This window comes from Xenopus laevis, chromosome 1S (genome assembly GCF_017654675.1).
Source record: "Xenopus laevis strain J_2021 chromosome 1S, Xenopus_laevis_v10.1, whole genome shotgun sequence".
In the NCBI taxonomy this organism is placed as follows: domain Eukaryota; kingdom Metazoa; phylum Chordata; class Amphibia; order Anura; family Pipidae; genus Xenopus; species Xenopus laevis.
In genome coordinates, this window is record NC_054372.1 from 100,839 (window position 1) to 117,482 (window position 16,644).

The 16,644-nt window shown below is 43.2% G+C and overlaps 1 protein-coding gene across 8 annotated transcripts in view; it reads left to right on the forward strand.

The window, feature by feature from the left end:
- Positions 1 to 16,644, forward strand: part of loxl3.S (lysyl oxidase like 3 S homeolog) — a 28,074-nt gene that overhangs the window by 5,503 nt on the left and 5,927 nt on the right. For 3 of the 8 annotated variants that reach the window (XM_041579300.1, XM_041579299.1, XM_041579303.1), the window contains exons 2-10: positions 439 to 750; positions 4,075 to 4,238; positions 4,703 to 4,914; positions 5,619 to 5,678; positions 6,392 to 6,451; positions 12,333 to 12,558; positions 12,678 to 12,855; positions 13,311 to 13,465; positions 14,690 to 14,857. In XM_041579300.1, coding sequence (XP_041435234.1) covers positions 450 to 750; positions 4,075 to 4,238; positions 4,703 to 4,914; positions 5,619 to 5,678; positions 6,392 to 6,451; positions 12,333 to 12,558; positions 12,678 to 12,855; positions 13,311 to 13,465; positions 14,690 to 14,857 — 1,524 coding nt within the window. In that variant the 5' untranslated portion in view covers positions 439 to 449. Of the gene's footprint in view, positions 1 to 438; positions 751 to 4,074; positions 4,239 to 4,702; positions 4,915 to 5,618; positions 5,679 to 6,391; positions 6,452 to 9,891; positions 10,247 to 12,332; positions 12,559 to 12,677; positions 12,856 to 13,310; positions 13,466 to 14,689; positions 14,858 to 16,644 lie in introns of those variants that run through there. The other 5 variants (XM_041579302.1, XM_041579305.1, XM_041579301.1 and 2 more) reach the window with 4 other exon arrangements.

A 16,644-nucleotide genomic window follows, 5' to 3' on the forward strand; every position in this document is an offset into this window, starting at 1 on the left:
AGGTTGGAGGGAAGAGAACAAGTTACCCTTGGTAGATATAGAAGAATAAATGGAGTTTCATGAACTAGTGAGTCTTCCAAACCTCGCTCCCTGTGGAACTGTCACCAGTTTGCAGACATAACAGCTAACTCGTCTCTCCTTAATTTTTTGCCCAATATGTACCTGTCCCCACCTGCACCCCAATATATTCACTGATGAGTCCATTAACAACGTTAGAGCTTGCAACTGCTGTGGGTAACTGAGATCTCTTTATATAGCAGTACAGGCCTGTATATTGGCCTTTTGGGAAATATAGCTAGGGACTAAGTTGTCACTGATCTCCTCTCTCTGGTGGAACAAGGAAGCCAACTCGTCACAGAGAGACATCTCCCACCCTGACTTTGGTTCTTTTATACGTGTTCTCTTCTCCATTATTTCCCCCTCTCTCTCTCGCTGCAGGTTTAGTCAGCATGTCAGGAAAGGCAACCAGTGTGTGTGTGCTCTGCATCCTATGGGTACTACTCCCCATCCAGGCACAGGAGAGCCCTGTCAGCACCAGTGCCCCACAGCCCAACTCAGGCTTGAAGTTCCGTCTAGCAGGATATCCTCGCAAGCATAATGAAGGGCGCATTGAGGTGTTTTACAATAAGGAGTGGGGCACTATCTGTGACGATGACTTCACAATGGAGAATGCTCATGTATTGTGCCGCCATCTAGGGTTTACGGCAGCAACTGGCTGGACGCACAGTGCCAAGTATGGCAAGGGTGCAGGTATGATAAACTGTTGGCACAAGTATTTGTATGCATGTCTTGCAGCAATTGCAGGAAATTACCTGTTATCTATCTGTTATTATGTGTTATTGGCACACATATGTGGGGGGGGGTATCAGTTATTTAATGGTCTCATGGAGAATTCTCATTAAAGGGATACTGTTATGTGAAAAAAAACTATTTTCAAAATTAATCAGTTAATAGTGCTGCTCCAGCAGAATTCTGTACTGAAATCCATTTCTCAAAAGAGCAGATTTTTTGAAATCTGACATGGGGCTAGACATATTGTCAATTTCCCAACTGCCCCAAGTCATGTGACTTGTGCTCTGATAAACTTCAATCACTCTTTACTGCTGTACTGCAAGTTGAAGTGATATCACCCCCTCCCTTTCCCCCCCCCCAGCAGCCAAACAACAGCACAATGGGAAGGTAACCAGATAGCAGCTCCCTAACACAAGATAACAGCTGCCTGGTAGATCTAAGAACAAAACTCAATAGTAAAAACCCATGTCCCACTGAGACACATTCAGTTACATTGAGAAGGAAAAACAGCAGCCTGCCAGAAAGCATTTCTCTCCTAAAGTGCAGGCACAAGTCACATGACCAGGGGCAGCTGGGAAATTGACAAAATGTCTAGCCCCATGTCAGATTTAAAAATTGAATATAAAAAAATCTGTTTGCTCTTTTGAGAAATGGATTTACGTGCAGAATTCTGCTGGAGCAGCACTATTAACTGATTAATTTTGAAAAAAAAATTTTTCCCATGACAGTATCCCTTTAAGAACCAGATGCAATTCAATGAGGAAAATATACCTCATTTTTTATCACATGGAAACTCTATTGAGACAAACTGGAACTGAACTAGGAGAAAACCTGAAGGACTAAAAGACAACTAGCCAGCCTTGATCTATTGCCTTGTCCTTAGTACCCTCCAGTCATACTGAAATATTTCTGCCAAGCTCTACTTATATCAGTCACTAGTAATCCCATAGATGAGTTGGATGGTAAGGTATATGCATGTTAAATAGTTACATAGTTAAATCGGGTTGAAAAAAAAACAAAGTCCATCAAGTCTAACCCCTCCAAATGAAAACCCAGCCCCATACACACACCCCTCCCTACTGTCACATAAATGATATATCCCCATATCTATACTAACTATAGAGTTTAGTATCACAATAGCCTTTGTATTATGTCTGTCCAAGAAATCATCCAAGTCCCTCTTATAGTCATTAACTGAATCATCACCCGGCAGTGCATTCCCCAACCTCACTGTCCTCACTGTGATGAACCCCCTACTCTGTTCCTTTAAATGAAACTTCTTTTCCTCTAGTCTGAAGGGGAGGCCTCTGGTACGTGATTCTCTTTATGGGTAAAAAGGTCCCCTGCTATTTGTCTATAATGTCCTCTAATGTACTTGTAAAGTCTAATCATGTCCCCTCACAAGCGCCTTTTTTCCCCCAGAGAAAACAACCCCAACCTTGTCAGTCTCCCCTCATAATTTAACTCTTCCCTCCCTCTAACCAGTTTAGTTGCACTTAGTCTCTGCACTCTCTCCAGCTCATTTATATCCCTCTTAAAGGACTGGAGTCCAAAACTGCCCCCATACTCCAGATGAGGCCTCACCAGGGACCTATAAAGAGACACAATTAGGTTTCATCCCTTGAGTTAATGCCCTTTTTTATACAAGAACTTTATTTGCTTTAGTAGCCACAGAATGACACTGCCCAGAATTAGACAACTTGTTATCTACAAAGACCCCAAGATCCTTCTCATTTAAGGAAACTCCCAACACACTGCCATTTAGTGTATAACTTGCATTTATATTATTTTTGCCAAAGTGCATAACCTGCATTTATCAACATTGAACCTCATTTTCCAGTTTGCTGCCCAGTTTCCCAGTTTAGATAAATCACTGTGCAAAGTGGCAGCATCCTGCATGGAACCTATAGTTCTGCACAATTTAGTCTCATCTGCACAAATAGAAACAGTACTTTCAATGGCCACCTCCAGGTCATTAATAAACAAGTTGAAAAGCAAGGGACCTAGTACAGAGCCCTACGGTACTCCACTAACAACACTGGTCCCCATCTGGCCCCGGACCTTTGTTTATATTAACGTGTTCTAGTCTCTAGTCTAGTTAAATTTCCTCATGTGTGAACCATGCATCATTAGTTGTATTACTAGAATTGGGACTTTTAAGAAGGAAACCTTCATTAACTGCTTCCTCATTTGTGTAGACGATGAAATCTCAACTTTTTTTTGTTCTTGTCAACCAGCTGAACCCCCTCTGATATTAAGGATCCCATCCCTTCCTGCTTCATTTTTTTACTATTTACATATTTAAAAAATAATTTTGGATTTATTTTACTGCTTGCTGCAATATCCTTTTCTATAGCAATTTTAGCTTGCCTCATAGCTTCTTTGCATGATTTATTGGCCTCCTTGTACCTTATAAATGTTTCGGCTGTACCAGATAACTTGAAAGCCTTAAAAGCAGGTCTTTTCTTACCCACCTCAACACCAACGCTTCTATTGAACCAAAAAGGTTTTGCTTTGCAACGACGTTCCTTGCTTACAAGTGGAATATACTGACAAGTAGATTTATTAAGCAGCATTTTAAAGACTTCCCATTTTTGTTCTGTGTTTAACCCTGTGAAAATTATTTCCCACTTAATATGTTGCAGAGATGCCCTTATACTGTCACAGTTTGTACGTCTGAAATGTAGTGTTTTAGTTGGTCCCTTATAGAATTGCTTCTGCAACAGAATCTCAAAGGAGACCATGTTATGATCACTATTCCCTAAATGCCCCTCACCCACACAAATACTAGAGATGAGTTCAGTATTATTAGTTATTACAGGTACAAAAGTGAGTTATCCATAGTACATATAATGCTCTATAATAGAAGATCAGCCCCTGTATCTACTCTTCTGACCATTCTTTGTTACAGAAAGGTGCTCTCCCTACTCTACTAACTAGACTTTGTTATACAAATGCTGCTCCTGGTACTTTAAGTGCCAAATTTCAGTTTTTAAAACTGGAAACAGAGAGTGCAGTTAGGCTCTCTCCACTAGCATACTGGCCCTCTCTGCCGCCCTCATAGACCCCCTCAGGTGCAAAAAGGTAAGCGCATGGGGGAGGGGGGGTGGCAGAAACTGCTGCTGCCTCAGGCGACGGAGGGGCCAGGATCACCCCTGGGCATTGGGCGTGTGGTGCTTGGCAAGGAGATATTGCTGGTGATGGAGCAGAATGAAGTAGGCACAAGCCTGTATGCTGCTTTCCCTTATTCTCTTCTATGTTCTCCTTTCCTTTCCATTGAAGGTCCCATTTGGCTGGATAACATAATCTGCTCTGGGACAGAGAAGAGCATCTCAGACTGTAAGTCTCGAGGCTGGGGAAACAGCGACTGCACCCATGAGGAGGATGCTGGTGTGATCTGTAAGGACGAGAAGATCCCTGGATTCATTGAGCACAACATTATTGAGGTGACTTATGAGGAAGTATTCTTTTAGATTATGGGAACCAAAGGGTAGGTGAGGTTAGACATAGCTCCATCCCTCCATCTGCAAGGTTACACAGTGTACAAATCCCTGGACAGATGCAGTGGTGGCTGACATAGACAGCGTTACGGTGGGTAGTGGGAGAATGTACTGGAGCGATCAGGAACATGGCAGTGTGCTATATAGGTAAGCATTTCATTTATTTCAGCCCCATCTACTTAGTTGGCAGGGCCCACTGTCCATGATTTCTAATGGCAGCCCTGATTCAAGGAGTGCACCGTAAAGTGCACCGTAAAGTGCAACTCTGGAGGGCAACATATGAAAAAAAGCCCCATGGTTCATAAATGAGGCCATTTGAACCCATATGCACTATGTGTGTGTGTGTGTGGGGGGGACATTAGGCAGTTCCATACACCCTAGTCTGCCTATTAATCATTACTTTCCAACAGACAGAGCAAAAACAAGTGGAGGAGGTGCGTCTGCGCCCTGTGATCTCCAGCGCCAAAAATCGTCTACCAGTCACTGAGGGCATTTTAGAAATCCGGCACAGAGATAGCTGGGGGCAAATCTGTGATGTTGGTTGGAACCAGAAGAACAGCCGAGTGGTGTGTGGGATGCTGGGGTTTCCATCAGATAAGAGAGTCAATAAGAATTTCTACAAGTAAGTGAGAGAAATTTCAGAGAACGTGGCCAGGGGTCTGTGTCTGGCCAAAACCCAAAGAACCTCTTCTTCAGTCTCTTTATTGTCCGCACTCCTTTTGCATTCAGAACTGGGGACCATTCACTTTATCACTGTTTTGGCATTGGTGTTAGTGTTCTGTATATCTCATTGTGCACCTCTTATCTCTTCCTGGCAACTCATTACTCCTGTCCTACACAGATCCTTGCTGAGCTTCTCTGTCCTTCATCCTCATCCTCACTGGTTATTACAGTGAGTAAACCATCAAAACCTTCACCAGATGCCTTCATTGGATCTCCCCTCATCATTTAGCTTCTGTCCTAAACATTTTGTATTATGGGAACATGAAGTTGAGTTGTAACTCAACTTACAATCCAACCTGTACAGGAAAATGTTTTCTACTAGTCCTGTATAAGGTGCCTTGTTTCTAGGGAATATAAGCCTAGTTTACCCAGTTGGTTGACCTGCTCTGAACATTTTCAGGTTCTGCCATTGGCAGACCTTATGTGGATAAATAAGTGCATTAGCTCCAGAATTGTATCCATCCTCAATAAATGTGCCTCAAGCTTCTCTCCAATATTCTGACTCCACTGCATCAAGAAACTTTAAATGGTATAAGCAAACCCCAAGTGGTGCGGCCCCTTATCTTCAATTCCCTCAGTTCATCTTCCTTTATGTTTTTTCAGAAAAGTTAAAAAACGTGCAGCCACAAAGCGATCCCCCAAGGCAGCAAGTGTGAAGCTCAGGTAACCAGGGATGTACAGTTTATTCCCATATTTATTTCACTTTTCAGTGAAAGAATTCAGAATAAACTCATCTCTTTCCATAATCAATGGGCCTAACTATGGCCGGACACCTCACCAACAGTACAGGGGACACAACACAGATATGTTTGTACAGCAGGTTGATAAAATATTGGACATCAATATTTGGGAGAGAGAGCACTAGAATCTCAGAGGAACAGAGCAGTCAGAGAAATAAAAATAATCATTAAGGTAGGAGGTGGGATAGATATTGGGGAACAGTACTTGGGTTGGAGAGTGGAACTAAATTCCAGAAGCACAGAGCAGTGAGAGAGATAGGATTGATGTAAACAGTGTGTGTAAGGGAGACATTGGGGACAGTATTTGAGAGTAGAAGAGAGGACCTAGGGTACAAAGCAGTGAGAGAGATGGAATTAAGGTAGGAGGAGACACTGAGGGTGAGTGAGACATTGGGGGACAGTACTTGGGGGTAGAAGAGAGGAACTGGGGTACAGAGCAGTGAAAGCGATAGGATTGATATAGGCAGTATGGATGAGTGAGACATTGGGGGGCAGTACTTGGGGGTGGAAGAGATTAGGGTACAGATCAGTGTGAGAGATAGGGTTGGGTAAGTGAGCCTGGAAAGCTGCCATAGTCCTGCTAAAATGCTAGAGCACATTCCTTATTCCTTGTCACTTCAATTTTATATTTTACAGAGCAGTCACCAAAAAGACAGCCTCAAAGCAAAGCCCAAAGTCAGCGAGTGTGAAGCCCAGGTAACCAGGGATGTGCAGTTTATTCCCACATGACTTCTTTTCAGTGAAAGAACTCAGAATAAACTCATCCTTTTCATGAACCACACAGCATGGGAACAATGTCATTATCTCCCTGACATGATCACCCACATATGTGCCATTAAACCAGTGGATCTGGGGGCACAGGGGGCTGCACGTTGGGTACATGGCAGGGAATTTATGGGGGTATCTGTACTATTAAACCAGTAGATCTTAGGGTACAGTTGGCTGTACGTTGGGTACATCATGTTTTATTTGTAATAGTAGACACTTTCCCCTGTAGCTGCAGGTTGGTTAGTCTGTGGATAACAGGGGAATCATTTTTCTTGTTCTGATGTGCCAGATCACTGGGGGGCAAGGTGTTTAATTCTTGGGGACCAAAGAGTTACGCATGAAAAGTTTCAGGCACTAAGTACAAGTTGGGGGGTAATTATGCAACACATTTGGGGAAATCCTATCCATGTCAGGTTGCACAGTATTTAGAAGACGTGGTGTTCCTACTGACATTAACAGACTGTATAAATAAAAGCCCTGGGACTCCAGTCTTGCTGTAGTGTTTAGTAGTGTTTAGTTGCTCTTAAGTGTTTGCTCTTAAAGTGGGGGATCTGTAAGTGGAGTTACAAACACCGGAGTTTCAAACTAAAGGAGGTTCAAACTAGGTCAAAAGTTTGTTCTAAGTCTTTTTTTTTATTCCTGTTTTGATCTGTAACTGGGACAATGAGTGCTAGCAAGATTGAAGGTCTGACTCAGTGCGCAGTCTGCCATATGTATGCAGATTTGGAACAAGAGATCCACAATACTGCATATTGGTACTAATGACAAAATAAATGGTAGATAGAATACCTTAAAGAGTGAGTTCAGGGATCTAGGCTCTAAGATTAAGGGAAGGTCTTCCAATGTAATTTTTTCAGAAATTTTGTTTAGGAAGACAGTGGGAGCTTAGGGAGCTAAATGCGTGGCTCAAGTCTTGGTGTAGGAAGGAAGGGTTTGGGTTCCTAGAGGGTGGGACCCTCAATATCAGAGGGGGGTCAGCTGGGAATAAAAAAAAAGCTGAGATTCTGAACTATATTTTTCATCTGTCTACACAAATGAGGAACCAGTTAATGAAGGTTTCCTTCTTAAACGTACCAATTCTAGCAATACAACTAATGATGAATGGTTCACACATGAGGAAATTCAAAAGAGACTAGAACATGTTATGATAAACAAAGGTCCAGGGCCAGATGGTATTCATCCCAGGGTACTAAGTCAACATAGCTCTGTGATTGCCAAACCTCTTTGCTTAATTTTTCAGGATTCATTGAGGTCTGGCATAGTGTCGAGAAACTAGCGAATTGTGGTGCTGCTATTCAAAAAGGGATCCTGTTCTCAGCCTCAAAACTATAGGCCAGTTAGTCGGATGTCAGTGGTAGGAAAGCTTTTCGAAGGGTTAATAAAGGATAAGATACTGGACTTCATAGCAAATCATAATACTATGAGTTTGTGCTGCATGGTTTTATGCATAATAGATCTTGCCAGACTAATTTAATTGTTTTTATGAGAAGAGGAGCAGGGACCTTGATTCTGGCATGGTAGTGGATGTGATTTAATTAGACTTTGCTAAAGCATTTGATACAGTGCCACACAGATGGTTACTGGTTAAATGAAGGAATGTTGTCCTGGGACATAGTATTTGTACCTGGATAGAGAACTGGCTAAAAGATAGACTACAAAGAGTGGTGGTAAATGGCACATTTTCTAATTGGAAAGTAGAAAGAGAATCGCACAGACACCAAATATGTTGCAGGTGGGGAGCATCCCCTATTTTTTATTGTGACCACCTGTGCATCAACGTTTCGGGGGGGATTAACCCTCCCTTCGTCAGGACGAAGGGAGGGTTAATCCCCCCCGAAACGTTGATGCACAGGTGGTCACAATAAAAAATAGGGGACGCTCCCCACCTGCAACATATTTGGTGTCTGTGCGATTCTCTTTCTACTTTCCACTGAATGTTATGACGTGTGCTGACCGTCTTGAGAAATCTGCACCACCTAAGCAGGAACATCAAAGGAAAGGTGAGAGGTGCGGCTCTTAGTACATACATTTTCTAATTGGACCAGTGTTGTTAGTGGAGTACCGCAGGGCTCTGTACTAGGTCCCTTGCTTTTCAACTTGTTTATTAATGACCTGGAGGTGGCCATTGAAAGTACTGTTTCTATTTTTGCAGATGAGACTAAATTGTGCAGAACTATAGGTTCCATGCAGGATGCTGCCACTTTGCACAGTGATTTGTCTAAACTGGAAAACTGGGCAGCAAACTGGAAAATGAGGTTCAATGTTGATAAATGCAGGTTATGCACTTTGGCAAAAATAATATAAATGCAAGTTATACACTAAATGGCAGTGTGTTGGGAGTTTCCTTAAATGAGAAGGATCTTGGTTTTTTTGTAGATAACAAGTTGTCTAATTCTGGGCAGTGTCATTCTGTGGCTACTAAAGTTCTGTCTTGTATAAAAAAGGGCATTAACTCTAGGGTTTAAACATAATTCTGTCTCTTTATAGGTCCCTGGTGAGGCCTCATCATTTTGGACTCCAGTCCTTAAGAGGGATATAAATGAGCTGGAGAAAGTGCAGAGACTAAGTGCAACTAAACTGGTTAGAGGGAGGGAAGAGTTAAATTATGAGGGGAGACTGACAAGGTTGGGGTTGTTTTCTCTGGGGGAAAAAAGGCGCTTGTGAGGGGACATGATTAGACTTTACAAGTACATTAGAGGACATTATAGACAAATAGCAGGGGACCTTTTTACCCATAAAGAGAATCACGTACCAGAGGCCTCCCCTTCAGACTAGAGGAAAAGAAGTTTCATTTAAAGGAACAGAGTAGGGGGTTCATCACAGTGAGGACAGTGAGGTTGGGGAATGCACTGCCGGGTGATGATTCAGTTAATGACTATAAGAGGGACTTGGATGATTTCTTGGACAGACATAATACAAAGGCTATTGTGATACTAAACTCTATAGTTAGTATAGATATGGGGATATATCATTTATGTGACAGTAGGGAGGGGTGTGTGTATGGGGCTGGGTTTTCATTTGGAGGGGTTCAACTTGATGGACTTGATGTCTTTTTTCAACCCAATTTAACTATGTAACTATGTAACTATGAAGGAGATAAAATCATGTAAATTGGAAGGTTTGAGTAAATTTTGGAAATTCTGTAGAACTATAACTTTATGCGTAAGAAGATAGTCCTGGCCAGTATAAAATGTATTAGCGATTGAGCATGTGCTGCAGACTGTATTGTCCTGTATGTCCCTGGGTTACAATATCTTCCTAAATTATATACCAAGCATCAGCTGAAACAGGAAGGAAATATGAGGCACTGTGGCTTGTGCACTTCCTCTTCTCCCAGCATGGTGCATTGACACATATCATGCACAATCACTCTACTCACTCTGTACTTACTCATAGCTCTACTCATTCTGTACCCCGCACTTACTCAAAGCTCTACACTTTCTGTACTCTGTACTAACTCATATGTCTACTCACTCTGTACTCTGCAATTACTCATAGCTCTACTCACTCTGTACCCTGCACTTACTTAAAGCTCTACTCTTTCTGTACTCTGTACTTACTCATAGGTCTATTCACTCTGCACTCACTCTTAGTTATACTCACTCTTCATAGGTCTACTCACTCTGCACTTACTCTTAGTTCTACTCACTCTGTACTCTGAACTTACTCATAGCTCTAATCACTTTGTAACTATGAAGGAGGTAAAATCATGTAAATTTGAAGGTTTGTAAATTTTTGGAAATTCCGTAAAACTGTAAATGTATGCATAACAAGATAGTTCTGGGCATTAAAACATGCGTTACTTAGCGCTTGAACATATGTTGCTGCCTGTATTCTGCTGTATGTCCCTGTACTCACACTGTACTCTGCACGTACTCATAGCTCAACTCACGCTGTACTCTGCATGTACTCATAGCTCAACTAACTCTGCACTCTGTACGTACTCTTAGTTATACTCACTCTGTACTCTGAACTTACTCATAGCTCTACTCACTCTACACTCTGTACTTATTCATAGATCTACTCACTCTGTACTCTGCACTTACTCATATCTGTACTCACTCTATATTCTGCACTTACTCGTGGCTCTACTGACTCTGCACTTACTCTTAGGTCTACTCACTCTGCACTTACTCATGTCTACTTACTCTGTACTCTGCACTTACTCATAGTTCTACTCACTCTGCACTTACTCAAAATTCTACTCATTCTGCACTCTATACTTACTCATAGGTCTACTCACTCTGCACTTACTCATAGGTCTACTCACTCTGTAATTACTCATAAATCTACCCACTCTGTATTCGGCACTTGCTCATAGTTCTAATCACTCTGTAACTACGAAGGAGGTAAAATCATGTAAATTTGAAGGTTTGTCTATTTTTGTAAATTCTGTAAAACTATAAATTTATGCATAACAAGATAGTTCTGGGCAGTAAAACATGTATTACTTAGCGCTTGAACATGTGTTGCTGCCTGTATTGTGCTGTATGTCCCTGTTCTCACACTGTACTCTGCACTTACTCATAGCTCTACTCACTCTGTACTCTGAACTTACGCATAGCTCTACTCACTCTACACTCTGTACTTATTCATAGATCTACTCACTCTGTACTCTGCACTTATTCATAGCTCTACTCACTCTGCATTCTGTACTTACTCATGGGTTTACTCACGCTGTACTCTGCACTTACTCATAGCCCTACTCACTCTGCACTCTGTAATTACTCATAAATCTACCCATTCTGTATTCTGCACTTGCTCATAGTTCTAATCACTCTGTAACTATGAATATGGTAAAATCATGTAAATTTGAAGGTTTGAGTCAATTTTTGGAAATTCTGTAAAACTATAAATGTATGCATAACAAGATAGTTCTGGGCAGTAAAACATGTATTACTTAGCGCTTGAACATGTGTTGCTGCCTGTATTGTGCTGTATGTCACTGTACTCACACTGTACTTTGCACTTACTCATAGGTCTACTCACTCTGTACTCTGCACTTACTCATATCTGTACTCACTCTATATGCTGCACTTACTCATAGCTCTACTAACTCTGCACTTACTCTTAGGTCTACTCAATCTGCACTTACTCAAAATTCTACTCATTCTGCACTCTGTACTTACTCATAGGTCTACTCACTCTGTACTTACTTATAGGTCTACTCATTCTGCACTCTGTACTTACTCATTGGTCTACTCACTCTGCACTTACTCATATGTCTACTCACTTTGTACTTTGTACTCTGCACTCATTCATATGTCTACTCACTCTGTGCCCAGCACTTACACATAGTTCTACTCACTTTGCACTTAGTCATAGCTCTACTCCCTTTGCACTCTGTATTTACTCATGGCTCTACTCACTCTGCACTCTGTACTTACTCACAGCTCTACTCACTCTGTACTTACTCATAGGTCTACTCACTCTGCACTTACTCATAGGTCTACTCATTCTGCACTCTGTACTTACTCATTGGTCTACTCACTTTGCACTTACTTATATGTCTACTCACTTTGTACTCTGTACTCTGCACTTACTCATATGTCTACTCACTCTGTGCCCAGCCCTTACTCATAGTTCTACTCACTCTGCAATTAGTCATAGCTCTACTCACTCTGCACTCTTTACTTACTTATAGGTCTACTCACTCTGTACCCTGCACTCTGCACTTACTCAATGGCCTCCAAACTCCTTGTCCTGCACTCAGCATCAAGTTATAGTTCCCCGCTCACTCTCAGCCATCAATCTGCTTTTATTAAAGTTTGTTTTAGTTGTGTAATTGTTGCCTGGGGTGTCCCTACAGGCTCTACCTAGAGAAGCAACAGCCGTCGTTTCGCCTGCACACGGTGCGCTGTGTAGGAACCGAGGTGCATCTGTCTCTGTGCCCTATGGAATTCTATAAGACCAATGGCACAGCTGCGTGTGAGGGCGGAGCACCTGTAGTTCTGGGCTGTGCGTTGGGCCACAGGGCGGCGGCGCAAGGAGCCATCAAGAAAAAGAAAGTGGTGCAGCAACAGCAGCAGGAGGAGGTAAGTACATGTGGGAAACCCTCCTAGCCATTAGGAGTCCTATACAAGTCCTTAGCAATAGATTTAACCAGCCTCCCCTGCCGGGCAACTGCCATCTCACACAGTGTTCCTTGCAATAGCTCATCCGGCTGAAGGGGGGAGTCCACCCAGGAGAGGGGCGAGTGGAAGTGATGAAGAAGGGACAATGGGGTACCATTTGTGATGATCGATGGGACCTTCAGGCAGCAAGTGTGGTGTGCAGGGAGTTGGGGTTTGGCAGTGCCAAGGAAGCCTTAACGGGGGCACGTATGGGGCAAGGTGAGTAATTGCATGGCCATTGGGAGCTGAGCAGTGGAGTAATTAGATATTACTGGGCCCCAGAGCCAATTATATTTTAGGCCCCCAAAATACCTAGTTATTGACCTTTTTTCCAATATTTTTTGAAAATGTATATTAATTAGGGCCTGGTGGGGCCCCCTATACCTTCGTGGGCCCCTGGGTTTGCTTCGTGTATATATGTATAGGAATGTATGTGTCCAACAGCCAGGAGACCATTAAGCTTGACTTGCTCTGTTACCTGGGCAGGTGTCAGCCGCCAGTTAAATAGACCCCTAACTATTCATGACATATAGTAACCCTAAACATTCCACAACAAACTGTAGCACCTCCATTTCATCCCAATAACATCACTGCACTAATGGCCTGGGAAGTTAAATAGGGTTGTGGCTACCTGGTTAGGTTGGTAGTAGTCCTTTCTCTGCTCTGTGCCACAGGCATGGGTCCCATCCACATGAATGAGGTGAGGTGTTTGGGCACGGAGGGCTCGCTGTTGGAATGCCAGTATAAGAACATCACAGAGGAGGACTGTAAGCACAGCGAGGATGCCGCCCTCCGCTGTAACATCCCCTATATGGGCTACGAGAAAACGGTCAGTAGCCGCTTCCTTGTGGGTGGGGCCTTCTCAAGTGGGTGGGTCCCATTGGCATGGTACACTTTAGTGGGCACACATATATGGCGTAGCCTACACACGTACACACACACATGGGGAGTGGCTATCTCATGATACTGTCATGATGTGTATGTGCCCAGAACTTTGCTCAACAATGGCCGACTAGCACTATAACATAGAACCTGCCATCTGCAGTCAGTGAGGGAGCAACAGTCAACCACTGAAGCCTGCAACTGTCATCTGCCTTTATTCAGCCAAGCGCAATCAGGGCAGAGCCACAAGTTCATTCTCTAAAACTGATTGGCACATGCAACAATGTCTCCTCCTGACTAGCTACTGAGGAGGCGCGGGCATGACGTAAGAGTTAATGTACCCCCTACTGTAAATGATAAGGAAATAAGAAGTCACTGAGGGGTTGTGACCATATAAAGGCACAAGGCTGCAGGCTGAGTTATACAGGGAACTCTGAGTATCACTCATGTATTATAAGGGATAATGTACCCCCTACTGTAAATGATAAGGATATTAGAAGTCACTGAGGGGTTGTTCTGTGACCATATAAAGGCAGAAGGCTGCAGGCTGAGTTATACAGGGAACTCTGAGTATCACTCATGTATTATAAGGGATAATGTACCCCCTACTGTAAATGATAAGGATATTAGAAGTCACTGAGGGGTTGTTCTGTGACCATATAAAGGCACAAGGCTGCAGGCTGAGTTATACAGGGAACTCTGAGTATCACTCATGTATTATAAGGGATAATGTACCCCCTACTGTAAATGATAAGGATATTAGAAGTCACTGAGGGGTTGTTCTGTGACCATATAAAGGCACAAGGCTGAAGGCTGAGTTATACAGGGAACTCTGAGTATCACTCATGTATTAATAAGGGATAATGTACCCCTACTGTAAATGATAAGGATATTAGATGTCACTGAGGGGTTGTTCTGTGACCATATAAAGGCACAAGGCTGCAGGCTGAGTTATACAGGGAACTCTGAGTATCACTCATGTATTATAAGGGATAATGTACCCCCTACTGTAAATGATAAGGATATTAGAAGTCACTGAGTTATGCAGGGAAATGACACACATATTCAGAGAGTGCATATATTTTGTAATTCACTTGTGTTTGTGCCATTCATTATGTTGCTGTGCCACATGGATGGAGTGGTGGAATTCACATTTCACATTCTGTGACAGATTCGACTTTTTGGGGGGCGCACCCGTTATGAGGGGCGGGTAGAGGTTCTGTGGGGCCCCTCTGGAGCAGAACGCTGGGGACTGGTGTGTGGAGAAGGCTGGGGCACTCTGGAGGCAACGAATGTGTGTCGGCAGTTGGGGCTAGGATATGCCAGCAGTGCGCTGCAAGTAGGTACTGAGTAGGGGTGCTATGGGTGCTGATTGATTAGCTTCTATATACAGTGCAATGCAGAGCTATTCACCCCCTTGGTCTTTATATGAAATAAATTGCGAGTTTTGCCATTAGATTTACACAACTACACAGTGATGATGTGAATATGAACCAGTTGCTATAAGTACTATAGGTACCTATTGTCAGACCTCTCCTATTCATATAACAGTCAGACCACTGCCTGGGTGCCATAGGGTTAGGGACCACTGAGCCCACCGCACATACACTACTTCTTTGTCTCACATGCATCTGGGCTTTGCTATGTGTCTCTCGAGCCATGACTTGGCTCTTGCCCATGGGCTGCTTCTCCTGTCTCAGCCCCTTCAGCATTAACATTAGCCTCTTGGTGGCCTCTCTGACAAATGACCTCTTTACCCAGAGCCTTGTTATTCATATTCATATTTTAGTCATGGGTTGAACCAGGCTCTGGGGGGATTTTCTAAGGCCATTCTTATTGCTGCTTCTCATTATCCCAGACAAGTTTCAATTGCTCCTCAGGCACCAAGATGCCCATCACTGATATGAACTCTAGGTTCTTCCAGAAACAGGGCATGTTTTTTTGGCATGGATGGCCTCCATTCAGCCAACGATTTCACTTCTGATGGCAGTTGCAGCTAGTTTGCAGCTAGTTAGTGGGTGAATACCTATGCAAGGCACTGAATAAAGTATTGTCCTGGGGAGAGTTGGTTTTGTTGACCAGAAAAGAGCTACGTGCTGGTGGAGCTCTTTCATCCAGTGTATTCCAGAAGAGAAAGCCCATTGTATACAACTGCTGTGCAGTCTCTCTGTACATGTTTGTTGCTATGATTGCATGCCCTTTATGTTGGCGAGCTCCTGCCTTACCTCATACAGAGCTTTCCTTGTGTCGTTCAAATGCATCCACACTGCTTGCTTGAAATGTGTCAGCTGCTTAGTCTCCAGCTGGATTGTTGCTTCATGTCTTGTCGCAAGTCAATTTGGGGTCCCAGTAATATGTTGCCTGTAGGTGACCTTAGGATACCAGGAATGTCTTGGCTATTGGAGAGTAAGTGATCCTGAGAATGTCTTGGCTATTGGTGAGCTTTGAATCCTGGGAATGTGTTGGCTATATGTGATCTTGGGATCCTGGGAATGTCTTGACTATTGGTGAGCTTGGGATCATGGGAATGTGTTGACTATAAGTGAGCTTGGGATCCTGGAAATGTGTGAGCTTGGGATCCTGGAAATGTGTTGGCTATGTGTGAGCTTGGGATCCTGGGAATGTCTTTGTTATATTTGAGCTTGGGATCCTGGGAATGTCTTGACAATATTTGAGCATAGGAGCCTGGGAATGTCTTGACAATATTTGAGCATAGGATCCTGGGAATGTTTTGACTATTGGTGAACTTGGGATCCTGGCAATGTGTTGGCTATTGTAGAGCTTGGGATCATGGGAATGTGTTGTTTATATGTGAGCTTGGGATCATGGGAATGTCTTGGCTATATGTGAGCTTGGGATCCTGGGAATGTATTGGCTATATGTGGGCTTGGGATCCTGGGAATGTATTGGCTATATGTGAGCTTGGCATCCTGGGAATGTGTTGGCTATATGTGGACTTGGGATCCTAGGAATGTCTTGGCTATTGGTGAGCTTGGCATCCTGGAAATGTGTAGGTTATTGTTGAGCTTGGGATCATGGGAATGTGTTGTCTATATGTAAGCTTCGGATCCTGGGAATGTCTTGACTATTGGTGAGCTTGGGATCATGGGAATGTCTTGGCTATAT